This window comes from Argentina silus (genome assembly GCF_951799395.1).
Source record: "Argentina silus genome assembly, chromosome: 21".
In the NCBI taxonomy this organism is placed as follows: domain Eukaryota; kingdom Metazoa; phylum Chordata; class Actinopteri; order Argentiniformes; family Argentinidae; genus Argentina; species Argentina silus.
Window position 1 is genome coordinate 9,311,703 of NC_139675.1, and position 16,446 is coordinate 9,328,148.

At 43.8% G+C, this 16,446-nt stretch overlaps 1 protein-coding gene and 2 gene segments (V, D, J or C); 2 read left to right on the forward strand and 1 right to left on the reverse strand.

The window, feature by feature from the left end:
- The window catches only part of rfc1 (replication factor C (activator 1) 1), a 9,927-nt gene extending 4,896 nt beyond the window's left edge, over positions 1–5,031 (reverse strand). For 2 of the 4 annotated variants that reach the window (XM_083693016.1, XM_083693015.1), the window contains exons 1-13: positions 4,938–5,031; positions 4,177–4,329; positions 3,969–4,044; positions 3,571–3,687; positions 2,997–3,295; positions 2,864–2,887; positions 2,615–2,686; positions 2,401–2,478; positions 1,836–2,288; positions 1,568–1,675; positions 1,262–1,441; positions 688–792; positions 1–348 (exon numbers count right to left, since the gene is read on the reverse strand). The exon at positions 1–348 is cut by the window's left edge and continues 55 nt beyond it. In XM_083693016.1, the coding sequence (XP_083549142.1) occupies positions 1–348; positions 688–792; positions 1,262–1,441; positions 1,568–1,675; positions 1,836–2,288; positions 2,401–2,478; positions 2,615–2,686; positions 2,864–2,887; positions 2,997–3,295; positions 3,571–3,687; positions 3,969–4,044; positions 4,177–4,329; positions 4,938–4,940 (2,016 nt within the window). In that variant the 5' untranslated portion in view covers positions 4,941–5,031. The remainder of the gene's footprint in view (positions 349–687; positions 793–1,261; positions 1,442–1,567; positions 1,676–1,835; positions 2,289–2,400; positions 2,479–2,614; positions 2,687–2,863; positions 2,888–2,996; positions 3,296–3,570; positions 3,688–3,968; positions 4,045–4,176; positions 4,330–4,937) is intronic. The other 2 variants (XM_083693018.1, XM_083693017.1) reach the window with 1 other exon arrangement.
- Positions 5,032–7,240: 2,209 nt separating this feature from the next.
- LOC310821129 (Ig kappa-b4 chain C region-like) lies at positions 7,241–9,195 on the forward strand. The segment is given in 2 exons: positions 7,241–7,616; positions 8,622–9,195.
- A 4,829-nt stretch (positions 9,196–14,024) lies between these two features.
- LOC310821127 (Ig kappa-b4 chain C region-like) lies at positions 14,025–16,104 on the forward strand. The segment is given in 2 exons: positions 14,025–14,511; positions 15,532–16,104.
- Positions 16,105–16,446: the final 342 nt, after the last annotated feature.

Consider the following 16,446-nt stretch of genomic DNA (forward strand, 5'->3'; position numbering starts at 1 on the left):
GAGCAGCTTATTGGCACAGCTCTGATCTCCCTGCTGACCAATCACAGACTTCAGAGAGCGGGGGCGGTACTTATCCACCCACAGCAGACTGGCGCCCTCCTCGGCCAATGACGAGGAAGAGTCCCCCCGTCCACCCAGGCCCAGCCCTCTCCTGACGTCCGACCCTGCCCCCCTCCCGGGGGGTGTCCTGCTGCCCCCTGCTCCTCTCCTCTGGGCCAGGCCGGACTTGGAAGGGCTGGGGGTCTTGGGGGTCTTGGGGGTGCTCTTCTTCGGGGAGGTTTTCTGGTTGTGAGGGCTGCTCTTGGCCCGGGAGGACTGAGTGTCTGGAGTTCGCTTGGACGCTTTGTTCTGGTGCCAGAGGAAGAGGATAGACAATTGAACTTGTAATAATGTTGTTAACACTTTAATAAATAACCATTGCATCGGAATTAGTGTGTGGGTGTTACTTTTTTCCTTTGAATTATGGCTAATTATGTTTGTTTATCTGTTTAAACTTTTGAAAAGACAACGTTTGGACAGACTTGCAGTGACATTGAGGGACGATGCCAGATGATGGATAGTGATCTCCAGCATATGGGCATATTGTGTGTGTTCGATTAACACATTCTAACTCAAACTAGTGGTTGTAGAATATTGATGATGATGATGATGATGATGGACGACATTGCAATGGCATGTTTGGCTGACCTCTGCCTCGGCGGCGATCTCGTACTTGGACCTCTTCCCTGGTTTTGTTCTGATCAGCTCCAGAAGGCCGTCCTCATCCAGGATCTTGGTGCCAAAACTCTCCGCCTGGATGGACAGACGGAGAACAGAGGAGTCCGGGAGAGAGCGAGATGGATGGAGAGAGGAAGGAGAAGAAGAGAGAGGATGAAGAGAGAGCAGAAGTATAGATGGAGGGAGAGAGAGAGAGAGAGAAAGAGATAGACAAGACAGAATGAGAGGGAGAGAGAGATATTGAGAGAGAGATGAGCCAGAAGTATAGATCGAGGGAGAGAGAGAGTGGGGGGGGGGGAGAAAGAGAGAGAGATTGATAGATATGAGAACGAGAGAAAGAGCGACGGATAGTGAGAGTGAAAGAGGAAGGGAGCGCGAGAGAGAGAGAGAGAGAGAGAGAGAGAGAGAGAGAGAGAGAGAAGATTAAGGATGCAGCTGCTGTCCCATCCTGTACCTTCTTAGTCTCGCACGCGCACACACACACACACACACACACACACACACACACACACACACACACACACACACACACACGACCCTGTACCTTCTCCGTCTTGGAGGCTCCGCTGTCCCTCCCCAGCACCATGTAGCTGGTCCTCTTGCTGACGCTGGACGTCACCTTGCCCCCGTAACGCTCGATCAGAGACTTGGCGTCATCCCTCTCCATCGACTCCAGCACCCCCGTCAACACAAACACACAGCCCTCCAGGCAGTTCTCAGCACCCTGGGTGGGACACAGACACACACACGTAAAAATACTATTTGCGTACGTGAGTGGTATGTGCACGATGCTTGGGAGGAGGAGTGTGTGTGTGTGTGTGTGTGTGTGTGTGTGTGTGTGCTGTGCTACCGTGGGTATGTCTTTCGAGCCCAGTGCCTTGGGTCCTTCTCTGTTGAGGTAACTGCGGAAGGCGGAGGAGTTGGCCCTCTTCTTCTCTGCGTCCTCAGGACTGGTGCTCTGGGAAGAGAACACAACCAACGGGGCGCATATCAATCGTCTACGGCAGCTTCCTCTCCTTCTGCACTGGTGTATGAAAGAAAGAAAGAAAGAAAGAAAGACAGAAAAAGGAAGAAAGGTAGGAAGAAGAGTTTCCTTTTCTGAACTGCTGATTTCTCACCTCTGATTTCTTGGGAGAGGTTTTGAGAGCTGTGGGTGTGGTCCCAGGAGAGGTTTTGAGAGCTGTGGGTGTGGTCCCAGGAGAGGTTTTCGCTGTGCTAACACTTCCAGTTCTGGGCACCGGCTTCCTGTCTGTGATGAAGGGGGCAATGGGCTCCTTTTTAGGCGAGATGGAAGCTTTGCTCTTCCCCTTCCTCTTCCCCCCTCCCCCCTCCTCTTCTTCTTCCTCCTCCCTCCGTTTCATCATGGCCAGTTTGGAGCTGGTTTTGACCGGAGCAGGGACCTTTTTAGGGGACGGACCCGGGACCTTTTTAGGAGATGGACCGATTACTTCCTGGGTGTGGCTGCCACTCCCATTGGACTGTGATTGAGAGCTTGTGTTGTGGGCAGAGTCTGCACTGCTCTTACTGGGCGATGTGGTAGACCCTCTTCTTTCGCCAGGGTCCTTACGAGCCTGGACACACACACACACACACACACACATTAGAAGTATGAGAGAGAAAGAGAGATAGGTAGTAATAGAGAGAGAGAGAGAGAGAGAGAGAGAGAGAGTGTGTATTGTTCACCTTTTTGGCATGTGGTTCCTCGTCCATCATGGCCAGTGTCCTGGCAAACTCCTCATCATCATGGACCTGCTTCTCCAACTGAGAGAAGGAAGGGGAGCGAGAGAGAAAGGGGGGGATCAAACGAACTCCATCATGACAACCCAGTTCTGAAGGTAAACAGAAAGACATGATCATGTGTAAACCAACAGAGAGTCCGAAGAGGAGGTCAACCCACCTCCATGTCTTCAACCATCTGAAGCTGCTTGGCAATGACCTCATCACTCAAGTCCTCTGTGTCCTGTGTGGGCTGGGGGGGGGAAAACAACCATCAACCAACCATCCATCCATCAACACTGAACCAACATTCTAACCAGCCAACTACTCTCCACATAAGTGGCTACTGGCAGGTCAAAGGTCATTGTGGCCTACTGTACTACAGAAGGGGGTGATGAGGGGTGAGTGAAACCAGGGTGCTACTACTTACAGTCTTCCCCTTGGTGCTGGCCACCTGTGAGGGGTGAGGAGTTCAGGAGTTAGTGCGGGGGGTGAGTGAGAGGTGAGGTACTGGGGGGAGCTACAGGTGTGAGGTGAATCAGGGTGTTGTTACTACTACTCACAGCCTTCCTCTTGGTACTAGCCACCAGCTTCTTGTCCGAGCGCTGAACACTGGCGGTGCCAAAGTAGTCCATCACAGAGGTAGGAGTGCATTTGGGCGGGGGAGGGGCGGATTTAGGGGTGACGGGGGGAGACTTCAGCCCTCCTTTCCCCAGAGCGGCAGCAGGGGTGGGTTTCGGGGGGGACTTTTTTACAGGGCTTTTCCGAGTCTTTTCCGGAATTTTCTTCTCTGGTTTGTTCACGCCATTCTCCTTGGGCTGGGACGTCTTCTTCAGGGACAGGAAGTTGTCACTGTCTGAGTCTTCAGCGGGAGGGAGAGGGAGTGGAAGGGACAGAACAGAAAGAAAGGAGAGAAAGAGAGAGGGAAAGGGACTTTTCAAAATGTGCAGTGAGGTCCTCCCTGAGACAGAATCTGAGCTTCTATGACTCGTGGTGCTGGTGGTTGACTTCTGAGTGGTGGTAGGAGTATAGTAAAGATCCTCACATATCTTACTATATGCTACAATTGCATATTGTACCTCAACGTGTTCTACTTCTAGAACATAAACAGTATTATTCTGGTATATTCTGCCTCACCTGTTTCAGAGACGTACTGCACTGGGTCCTTCTTTGGAAGGGGGTCAGGTTTGGATGCCTTCTTGCTCTCTTTTGGTACATTATTGTTTTTTCTAACTGGCTTTTCCTCCTCAGAGTCTGAAGAAGAAACAGTGTGAGAGGGGCAGGAGGAGAGAAGAGGCATCCAAGAGGAGAGATGGAGTGAGGGTGAGATATTGCAGGAGGTTGAGGTAGAGAGAATAAGCCTGAAGAAGTCCAGTCCAACATCAACAAGAACCCCAAAAACAGGCGGTACTGCATGCGTGAGAGCCTAGGCCCTGTCGCAGTATCTGATGTATAATAACTTTGACGTGACAGCATATTTTTTTTGTTCTGAAAAGTTATTATTGTAATACCTTACCAGAGGTGCAGACACCTACCAGACTCTATGACAGCGCGCCTCTTCCTCTTCTTCTCACTGTCCTTCTGTTTCTCTTCTGTCTTGGGGCTTGTGATCTGACACACATGACAATAACAACACACATTATCATGACACTGAACATGCACAACCGTATCCTTTTATACCCCGAATAAGTGAGAGCAAACGATGAAAGTGTCACAGTGTGCCCACAGAGTTCCCTTTAGTACCTTGGTGCTGGCTTTCTTTTTCTTCTTCACGTCTTCATCGACGCAGACAGCCTTCTTTTTTTTCTTGGTCTCGTCGTCTGTACTGGAGGTTCCATTCTGCGCTGGTTTTTGCACCGCGGGTTTGCTCGTAGGGGCAAAGAACCGCCGTATATCCTGCGTAGGGGATGGGGAAGAGAGCAAATGCCGCAGAACAGAAACTGCATGACTTTTTGGGGATTCGGCCTAACCTGAACTAAGCGTAGAGCACAAAAGTACCACCAACACAAGACATGTGCCATGTGAAGTTAACGTCGCCTACCAAAAAGTAGCGAGGTTATTGCAATCCTGTTTTGCATTGGAGATAGCTGTCGCTTTTATTTCAAAGCATTATGTTGAAGCATCAGGTAATCTGTATCAATACGATGAGCTAGCAGAATGTCTGTCATGTCAACCGTTTCAGAGGCAGTTGGGTATCGAGGACACATCTGTCATGTTGGTGTCTGACATGCAAACAACTCACAAACAAATGAGTTACCATGTCTCGCTTTTTGTTAGCACAACACAGCCAGCGAAAACCACAAGCAGAAGTGGCTAGATTTAGTAGCCAGCTAAACTAGCTTATCATGTCATGCTAGCTCGCTGCCAATACGCTAATTTAGTGCGTGCTCCAGGGCAGCAAGCAAACACGCTAACAAGTCGCCAACACGAATATTTGCATGTGATAAACAGTATGAATTACAAGGAATGACTGGGACAATTTATACACCGACTACGTGTCTTACCATGATCAACAAAAAAAGTTCGTTTTCTTGTTGATTGTTGTCAGATTAGTTGACAGGGTACATCCAGAAATCTTCCTTGGCGCGAAGTATGATTCGACTGGGCGGCGCTTGGAGATGACGATGGCGCGGGCTGGAAGGTGCGTGAGTTGCGTACTTGCATCAGCATTACAAAAACAGAGATTTGAGTACCCTGGACCCAGTATTTAAAAACTTTTCATCGAGATCAGAATGATCCTGATTATTTGTTGCTATCTAGGAATAGATCTATCTTATTATTATTATTTTTATTATCATTATTATGGACTCATGTGTATTATTGCTTTTATACAATGGGTTACCAGCATTAAAAAGCAAGATTCATTCCTAAACCATCCATTTTTCAACAAAACGTGAAGCTTCATTCACTGACCCTGGTTGTCAAGTGCAATTGAAGGCGTTCTCTGGTCGTTAATTTGATTCGTATTGACTGCCATGTTAAATCAAAACTACACAAGCACTGGTTGATAGCTCCAGAACTGGTTTCTAGGAAGGCTGTCCATGATGAAAACAGCGAGGTAACATTGTTAACGATGGTGTTTTATGAATGGATGTGGTCATGTGTATGTTGTCTGATATATCAGGGGCAGGATAGACTGGAACAATAGGAATTGCCAACCACCCGTTGTATGAAGGATTAATAAAACGTTAATATGTTAATCATAATCAATTCAGGGAATTTAGATCCTACTTCATCATGGGGGATATCAGCATTGCATGTATGCATTCCACTGAGTTCACCACAGTGAATCCTGATAGCTGCAAGGCCCATTGGTTGTGATATGTTGTATAAGAGACTATTAAAATGACATTAAATGAGGCTAGGTTCGTCATAAAGGGCCGGTGGACTATTTTGGTTCTGCAGCCGTGGACTCTGAATTCAGCTTTAGTCTTAGTCTTATGACCAAACATGAGGAATATTTTGATGTTGAAAATGATCAAAATGATTTTAGTCTGTTTTATATAATGTTCTTTGAGGATTCATGACAATGTCACATGTCACAGTTGACCTCCTCTTCTGAGCAGTGTTCCATGTCTCTGTCTCTTCCCCCTCAGCACCTGCATTAGGTCCCAGCTGTAGCAGTGCAGTCACTGTGCAGTCTGACTGAGGGAGGTTTTTGTACGGCTCTGTATCACTGTGTGAACACTCCACCACCGTGGTAACTCTGACAGTAGTAATCTCCTGCATCTTCAGCCTGGACTCCACTGATGGTCAGAGTGAAGTCACTCCCAGATCCACTGCCACTGAATCTAGATGGAGTCCCAGACTGAAGTGTTTTAACAAAGTAAATGAGGAGTTTAGGAGCTTCTCCAGGTCTTTGTTGGTACCAGGCTAAACGGTCTCCATAAGTACTATCTGTATATACAGCACTGCTAACTTTACAGGTGAGACTGACTGACTGTCCCAATGACACAGCTTTCACTGCAGGACTCTGGGTTACAACATACTGTCCAGTGGATCCTGCAAAACAAATGAAGACTTGACATGTAAACGGAGCCCAAGGCTACATCAGCGTTGAGGCAGTACTATAGAATGTATATCAATGAACTAGTACATTTGTGTGGGATTTATCACTTCAGATCTCACCTTGAATCCAGAGAGCAAATGTCCAGATGAAGACGATGATGGAAGTCATTGTGGTTGTGGTTCTGTTGTCATGAAGGACGGCTCTCAGTCATGAAGTGTTGAACTCACAGGGTTGGAAGCACTTATGGAGCAGTACGTCAGAAAGTATTATGCAAATTAAAGTTTCAAGTCTATTTCAGTCGATGAGGAAATCCCCTTGAGAGTGTTCAACTATTAAGTGTGCTTAATCCTGTATGTGAATATGCAGAGCTTTTTTTTTCAAATAAAGTAAAGGGAATTTCTTATTTTAGACTCAAAAGAATCACACACACATAATGCTTGTATAATGTATTGTCTGATGCAATGAAGTGAGGTTATTCAAGTGGAGTGAAACATCAATTTTTGCAACAACAAACTGAATAAAAAGGTGACATGTTTAAATGTTGCTTCACGTTTATATCTCTGCATTAGTGATGTATCAAAGACCCTCACAAGTGATACTGTTCCTCATGTCGGTCTAGTCAGATGTGTTATCAACAGCCTGTTCACTCATGCTTGGACTTTTAAGTTCCTCAAATCAGTTAGTGAACACTTGTGCCAACTGAAGCTGGTGGGATTCCTCTGGTAGTGGTGTCTGTCCTCTGTGACTTCACCACCACTGTTAAGTCTGTGGTCAGCATCTTTTATGAAGGAATATACAACATGAATCACTGTCAGAGCTGCTGCTGCTGCTGCTCTCTGTCATGAGGACAATATGGAGGAATACAAACACTGGATCTACTGCTGGACTCTGGCTGCTGTGTGTCTATGAGGACACCTGATAAACACAAGAGGAAAAAGACTAATCTGGATTTAAATCACAACATCAATCATATGTGTGTTATTACTGATAGAGATCATATGAAGTGTTCCTTTGGGGTTGTTGGGTGAGATTTGTGTTGAATGAGATTGTCTTTGTGAGATCTGTGTGGTTGGAGCTGCAGCTTTACAGCACAGAGAGGTTTTTGTACGGCCGTTCAGTTACGCTCAATCACTGTGGTGGACTTTTGGTAGCGGCACCAGACTGGATGTTGGCAGTAAGTAAACTACAAAGTTAACAACTTTATTCACCTGTTCACGTTGAAACACATTCTTTCATTTCATGTTTGAACATTATTGGGAAAAAAAATACATTTTATTTTTTGAGAAAGTACACAAATCGCAATACAACATTTCTAATTTTAATGTTGTTTTATTAAATCAAATTTAAAATGTAATGTCAATAAAAGCGAAAAGTATAACTGTAAGTAGGTGGATGAGTTTATCAGCTGAAGAAATGAACATGAGTCTAAAAACGCACAATGAGAGGGAGGTTTTTGTACAGGCAGTCATAGGGATTGTATCACTGTGGTACACTTTTGGTAGCGGCACCAGACTTGATGTTGGAAGTAAGTGATGAGCTTTTAATGTTTCTTTCTGATCAGTTCAGAGTAATTTAATGTATCTACTTACTTTCTAACAACGAGGAACATTTCAGAATAATCTATTCTAAAAGTTGTTTAAATTACTATTCCTTCAAAAAGTTTTCTCTAAAAATAATATAGACTGAGTCTTATTTCATTTGATAATTTAGCAAATCAAAAATGTCCAAATTAAGTAATATGTTTGCTTTTTAGGGTTTTAAGTGTAATTCAGGGAACAACTAGTAAATGTATCAGTTATTGTAGTTATGGTTGCATGTTACCTGTTGTGTTGTTAGGTTACTAGTCTGAGTGATGTGTTGAACATCCAACTTCATGACACGTTTGATGTGTGCAAGAAAGTCACTTAAGAATTTCTAAGTCTGTGAATACTAAACATATGAATATTCTCATCAGACAAACAACTTTATGACATAGTTACACCGCACTGATCGTATTTAAAGTTTGTATGGTTCATCTGACGCGTTTTGGTTGACTTTTTGGTATTTTCTTCATAAGATTGATCCAATTAACATTAAATTCATATGTTGATACATTTCTAAATCACGACTGTATATTTAGATACTGTGCATAAGTGACTCTAATACCATAGTTCATGTCTATGTTCTGTGTGTGTTCTAGGTAACCGTGCCCCCACCCTCACGGTCCTGCCCCCCTCTAGTGAGGAGCTGTCCAGTAAGAGTATGGCCACACTGATGTGTCTGGCCAACAAGGGCTTCCCCTCAGACTGGACAATGAGATGGAATGTGGACGGGATCAACAAGGCGCAGGAGGCCAGCCGCGGGGTCCTGGAGAAGGACGGCCTCTACAGCTGGAGCAGCACCCTGACTCTCACTGCTGAGGAGTGGACCAAGGCAGGGACGGTGTCCTGTGAGGCCCACCAGAGCTCCCAGCCTACGGTCACTCAGATACTGAGGAGAGACCAGTGTTCTGAGTAGGTCCCCTCACACCCCCCTGTGGAGAGTGGCTGATTCCTCTGCCTTGACTCTGTTCTGTGCTCAGCTATTCTCTAGCCTCCATAGAGTCACATACAAACAGGGGCCTTTGCTTGAGCCCAGGTGTCACTCCACTCTGTAGACTGAGGTTGTATCAGTGTTAGTGTTGATGTGTTTCTGCTGTTGTTAACCAGCGACTGTTCATGTGCGCTTTGATGCTTCAATGGGGTTTAGAGGACAATAAAGATATCTGATTGAATCATAAACACTGCTATGTGGTTTTTATTAACTCAAATGTTCATTTGTTGTGACATAGCCTATTGTCAGGCATAACTGGGCCATCATGATGTATTATCAATGATCATAACTAAAAAGAAGAGATGTATCCCGTCACATCATTCATTACAGTTTCATACATTTGATCATTGACACACACACACCACAGGTTTAAATAAATTGAACCAATTTAAAAGTCCAAATCATTGAAAATTACCTGAGTTTTAAGTGGTTTCTCAGTTTAAGGCCCCTGGGGATGGGTGGACATCTGGTGACAGGGCTGCTCTATTCTGAGAGAAGCAGAACCACCCCACCCTGACTAGATGCAAATGTGAGTTTCACTCTCACAGCTCCCAGTCTACCAGTTGAACAGTTTCACTGTCTAAAATGGTCCCCCAGGAAGTACAGTTGAAGAGGTCAGTGGAGTCAGGCTTGATGCTGTGTGCTGTGAGGAGAGAGAGCAGCAGTTCTACATGGACAGTGCCAGAACCAGACAGAGGGAGGCTCTTTAGGAAGCAGAGGATGATTAGAAGTAGAGACTGGAGTCAGGGATGTTTTTACTCTGATACTTTGTTATACAGCAGCTGTATGAGTAGCTGTTGCTGATGTAACAGCCAATGGGGATCTTCTATTAATGAACTAAGACAGCAACGTATCAACTTATCAATAATGACTATATGTTTCCCTCCAGTGGTCAGAGTCAGTACTGTCTGTGTTTGAGCTCTACATGAAACTGATGACTCTTCACATTTACCATTGAATTGATGCTCTGATCTCATATAGTGGACAGTGAGATGTTCTTTCCTGGTCTATTGTTTTTCACTATTGTGATGGAACAGTGATCATATTCTGCTGTGAGTCATGATAAATGAGAACGGCACGAATCAATGCTGGGTCTAAATGGGAGTGGAAAGTCCAAATGGACGGGTCAGCAAAGCCTTCCCCTGCATACTGTATGGAGCATCATCACACACAGTGACACACATCATTCACTACTTTAAACTGCAGTCTTATTAGGGACGTTAGATGTTGGGAGGAGTGTGTTTGTGCTTCCACTTCAAAAGTCCTCATCTTGCTGTGTTCTCAACAACTTGAAACCACTCCAGGACTTCATTGGTATGTGGTTGGATGAGGTGACATATTGTTTTGTCAGCATCACTGTTATATTTAGCTCAGCGTATCATAGTTCAGTCAGTGTTCCATGTCTCTGTCTCTTCCCCCTCAGCACCTGCAGTAGGTCCCAGCTGTAGCAGTGCAGTCACTGTGCAGTCTGACTGAGGGAGGTTTTTGTACGGCTCTGTATCACTGTGTGAACACATATTTACTATTAGGATAGTGGAAACTCTGACAGTAGTAATCTCCTGCATCTTCAGCCTGGACTCCACTGATGGTCAGAGTGAAGTCACTCCCAGATCCACTGCCACTGAATCTAGATGGAGTCCCAGTGAACATTGTGCTTGTACGATAAATGAGGAGTTTAGGAGCTTCTCCAGGTCTTTGTTGGTACCAGCTCAGGTGATCACCATTGTACACATCACTGCTGACTCTACATCCGATGCTAACTGTCTCTCCTGTGAGAACAGCTTTCACTGCTGGTGTCTGGGTCAACGTGTACTGTCCTCTGGACTCTGCATTTCAGAGGGAGAAAGGAATACATTCAACATTTCATACTTTTAATACTGGAAATTATTCAGTCATCTAATTTACTCTAAATATTTATGACTCAAACTTTATCAATAAAAACGTGTAAATGCACATACCTTGAACACAGACGGCAAGAGTCCATATGAAGATGGTGATCAGACTCATGGTTGTTGTGAGTCCTGCTGTTGGTCTGCAGTTGGTCATGAAGTGTTAAACTCACAGGGCTTTAAACACACCAGGAGCACTGAAGCATGGGCTGTCTGTGAGAGTCCCTCCACTATGCAAATCACTGCTATGGTCTTGATAAAGTCTTGAGTGCCAGATGTTACACAGAGGCCATTTCAGTGTCTTTTGATCTCTGAGGGGCCAACTCAGAGCTGAGAACCTACCTACCTACACGGCTCATTTTCTGCATTGGCCCAAAACTATTTTTCTCATTCAGTAGAGGTCCACTGTCAGATCAATAACAAAGTCAATGTATAGTTCACTCTCATGAACAGATAACAAATTAAATGTTTGTTTTTTCATTTTTTTCAGTTCTAAATATAATTAGGACTAAATCAGTTTGGTCCTCTCTTATAATGGGTCATTGACATTTCAAACATATTTTGATAAGAGGAGTTGACTACATCTCATGTATCTTGTTACTGGTAGCAAAATGCTCCTGTGTCACCCCCTACAGGGTGAGTAGTGTCAGTGCAGTGTGCAGTGTACAGGCCCTTTGATGGTTCGGTGTTCATCTAGTTTGTTAATTGATTGTTTATAATGTCTGTATTCCTCTTGTTGTAAAGCACTGTGAGACCACTGTGGTTGTGCAAAGCGCTCTACAAACACATGTGATTGATGGAGCTGTGTGGTGTGTGGACTGAGTGCTGGACTAGACTGACACTGAGAGAAGAGGGGCTCCACTGTGCAGGACTGCTGCTCACTGCTGCTCTGTTCCTGACTGAGTTCAGCTCCCTCCTCTCCTGGGTCTCTGATCAAACACACTGGGACTCTGCAGGCCCTCATCACAACACATGAGACTCACCTCCACATCAACAACACGACAACACAGCACTGTTTTTGACCAAGCAATTGGAATCCTATAATATGTTACATGCTGTGTTGTGTCTTCTGTGTCTGTGTAACGGTGTGGATGCTGCCTTCTTGGTGAGGGCTCACTTGAAAAACTGATGAAAATGTCAATGTGACTTCTCTGGTTGAATAAGTAAGAAATAATACATGAGAGGCCACGTGTTATGATGTTTTAATCATGGCTGTGACGTGGTCATAACCGCGAGGCGAGGCAGAGTGTATTATTGCTTTTATACTGTTATTATTAATATCATTATTATGAACTTGAGTGTATTATTGCTTTTATAAAGTGGGTTTCCTGCATTAAAAGCCAGATTCATCCCATACGAGACATTTTTCCAAAAAACGTGATGCTACATTCACTAACAATGGTTGCTAATTTGATTCGTATTGACTGACATGTTAAATCAAAACTACACAAGCACTGGTTGATAGCTCCAGAACTGGTTTCTAGGAACGCTGTCCATGATGAAAACAGCGAGGTAACATTGTTAACGATGGTGTTTTATGAATGGAAGTGGCCATGTGTATGTTGTCTGATATATCAGGGGCAGGATAGACTGGAACAATATGTATTCCAAACCACCCGTTGTTTGAAGGATTAATAAAACATTAAGAAGTGAAACATAATCAATTCAGGGAATTTAGATCCTACTTCATCATGGGAGATATCAACATTGCATGTATGCATTCCACTGAGTTCACCACAGTGAATCCTGATAGCTGCACGGCCCATTGGTTGTGATATGCTGTATAAGAGACTATTAAAATGACATTAAATGAGGCTAGGTTCGTCATAAAGGGCCGGTGGACTATTTTGGTTCTGCAGCCGTGGACTCTGAATTCAGCTTTAGTCTTAGTCTTATGACCAAACATGAGGAATATTTTGATGTTGAAAATGATGAGAATGATTTTAGTCTGTTTTATATAATGTTTTTTTAGGATTCATGACAATGTCACATGTCACAGTTGACCTCCTCTTCTGAGCAGTGTTCCATGTCTCTGTCTCTTCCCCCTCAGCACCTGCAGTAGGTCCCAGCTGTAGCAGTGCAGTCACTGTGCAGTCTGACTGAGGGAGGTTTTTGTACGGCTCTGTATCACTGTGTGAACACATAGTTACTATTGTGAACGTGGAAACTCTGACAGTAGTAATCTCCTGCATCTTCAGCCTGGACTCCACTGATGGTCAGAGTGAAGTCACTCCCAGATCCACTGCCACTGAATCTAGATGGAGTCCCAGACTGAAGTGTTTTAGCATAGTAAATGAGGAGTTTAGGAGCTTCTCCAGGTCTTTGTTGGTACCAGGCTAAATGGTCTAGAGAACTAGCTCTATATACAGCACTGCTAACTTTACAGGTGAGACTGACTGACTGTCCCAATGACACAGCTTTCACTGCAGGACTCTGGGTTACAACATACTGTCCAGTGGATCCTGCAAAACAAATGAAGACTTGACATGTAAACGGAGCCCAAGGCTACATCAGCGTTGAGGCAGTAGTATAGAATGTATATCAATGAACAAGCACATTTGTGTGGGATTTATCACTTCAGATCTCACCTTGAATCCAGAGAGCAAATGTCCAGATGAAGACGATGATGGAAGTCATTGTTGTTGTGGTTCTGTTGTCATGAAGGACGGCTCTCAGTCATGAAGTGTTGAACTCACAGGGCTGGAAGCACTTATGGAGGAGTACGTCAGAAAGTATGATGCAAATTAAAGTTTCAAGTCTATTTCAGGAGATGGGGAAATCCCCTTGAGAGAGTGGAAGTATTAAGTGTGTTTAATCCTGTATGTGAATATGTTTTGAGAATTTCTCATTTTAGACTTAAAAGAATCACACAAACATAATGCTTGTATAATGTATTGTCTGATTCAATGAAGTGAGGTTATTCAAGAGGAGTCAAACACCCATTTTTATATCAACAAACTGAATAAAAAGGTGACATGTTTAAATGTTGCTTCATGTTTATATCTCTGCATTAGTGATGTATCAAAGACCCTCACAAGTGATACTGTTCCTCATGTCGGTCTAGTCAGATGTGTTATCAACAGCCTGTTCACTCATGCTTGGACTTTTAAGTTCCTCAAATCAGTTAGAACACTTGTGCCAACTGAAGCTGGTGGGATTCCTCTGGTAGTGGTGTCTGTCCTCTGTGACTTCACCACCACTGTTAAGTCTGTGGTCAGCATCTTTAATAAAGGAATATACAACATGAATCACTGTCAGAGCTGCTGCTGCTGCTGCTCTCTGTCATGAGGACAATATGGAGGAATACAAACACTGGATCTACTGCTGGACTCTGGCTGCTGTGTGTCTATGAGGACACCTGATAAACACAAGAGGAAAAAGACTAATCTGGATTTAAATCAATCATATGTGTGTTGTTACTGATAGAGATCATATGAAGTGTTCCTTTGGGGTTGTTGGGTGAGATTTGTGTTGAATGAGATTGTCTTTGTGAGATCTGTGTGGTTGGAGCTGCAGCTTTACAGCACAGAGAGGTTTTTGTACGGCCGTTCAGTTACGCTCAATCACTGTGGTGGACTTTTGGTAGCGGCACCAGACTGGATGTTGGCAGTAAGTAAACTACAAAGTTAACAACTTTATTCACCTGTTCACGTTGAAACACATTCTTTCATTTCATGTTTGAACATTATTGGAAAAAAAAATACATTTTATTTTTTGAGAAAGTACACAAATCGCAATACAACATTTCTAATTTTAATGTTGTTTTATTCAATCAAATTTAAAATGTAATGTCAATAAAAGCGAATAGTATAACTGTAAGTAGGTGGATGAGTTTATCAGCTGAAGAAATGAACATGAGTCTAGAAACGTTCATAGCCACCTGCACAATGAGAGGGAGGTTTTTGTACAGGCAGTCATAGGGATTGTATCACTGTGGTACACTTTTGGTAGCGGCACCAGACTTGATGTTGGAAGTAAGTGATGAGCTTTTAATGTTTCTTTCTGATCAGTTCAGAGTAATTTAATGTATCTACTTACTTTCTAACAACGAGGAACATTTCAGAATAATCTATTGTAAAAGTTGTTTTCATTATTATTCATTCTAAAAGATTTCTCTTTAATGAATATCGACTGAGTCTCATTTCATTTGATAATTTAGCAAATCAAAAATGTCCAAATTAAGTAATATGTTTGCTTTTTAGGGTTTTAAGTGTAATTCTGGGAACAACTAATAAATGTATCAGTTATTGTAGTTATGGTTGCATGTTACCTGTTGTGTTGTTAGGTTACTAGTCTGAGTTATGTGTTGAACATCCAACTTCATGACACGTTTGATGTGTGCAAGAAAGTCACTTAAGAATTCTCTCAGTCTGTGAATACTAAACATATGAATATTCTCATCAGACAAACAACTTTATGACATAGTTACACCGCACTGATCGTATTTAAAGTTTGTATGGTTCATCTGACGCGTTTTGGTTGACTTTTTGGTATTTTCTTCATAAGATTGATCCAATTAACATTAAATTCATATGTTGATACATTTCTAAATCACGACTGTATATTTAGATACTGTGCATAAGTGACTCTTGTACCATAGTTCATGTCTATGTTCTGTGTGTGTTCTAGGTAACCGTGCCCCCACCCTCACGGTCCTGCCCCCCTCTAGTGAGGAGCTGTCCAGTAAGAGTATGGCCACACTGATGTGCCTGGCCAACAAGGGCTTCCCCTCAGACTGGACAATGAGATGGAATGTGGACGGGATCAACAAGGCGCAGGAGGCCAGCCGCGGGGTCCTGGAGAAGGACGGCCTCTACAGCTGGAGCAGCACCCTGACTCTCACTGCTGAGGAGTGGACCAAGGCAGGGACGGTGTCCTGTGAGGCCCACCAGAGCTCCCAGCCTACGGTCACTCAGATACTGAGGAGAGACCAGTGCTCTGAGTAGGTCCCCTCACACCCCCCTGTGGAGAGTGGCTGATTCCTCTGCCTTGACTCTGTTCTGTGCTCAGCTATTCTCTAGCCTCCATAGAGTCACATACAAACAGGGGCCTTTGCTTGAGCCCAGGTGTCACTCCACTCTGTAGACTGAGGTTGTATCAGTGTTGGTGTTGATGTGTTTCTGCTGTTGTTAACTAGCGACTGTTCATGTGCGCTTTGATGCTTCAATGCGGTTTAGAGGACAATAAAGATATCTGATTGAATCATAAACACTGCTATGTGGTTTTTATTAACTCAAATGTTCATTTGTTGTGACATAGCCTATTGTCAGGCATAACTGGGCCATCATGATGTATTATCAATGATCATAACTAAAAAGAAGAGATGTATCCCGTCACATCATTCATTACAGTTTCATACATTTGATCATTGACACACACACACCACAGGTTTAAATAAATTGAACCAATTTAAAAGTCCAAATCATTGAAAATTACCTGAGTTTTAAGTGGTTTCTCAGTTTAAGGCCCCTGGGGATGGGTGAACATCTGGTGACAGGGCTGCTCTATTCTGAGAGAAGCAGAACCACCCCACCCTGACTAGAT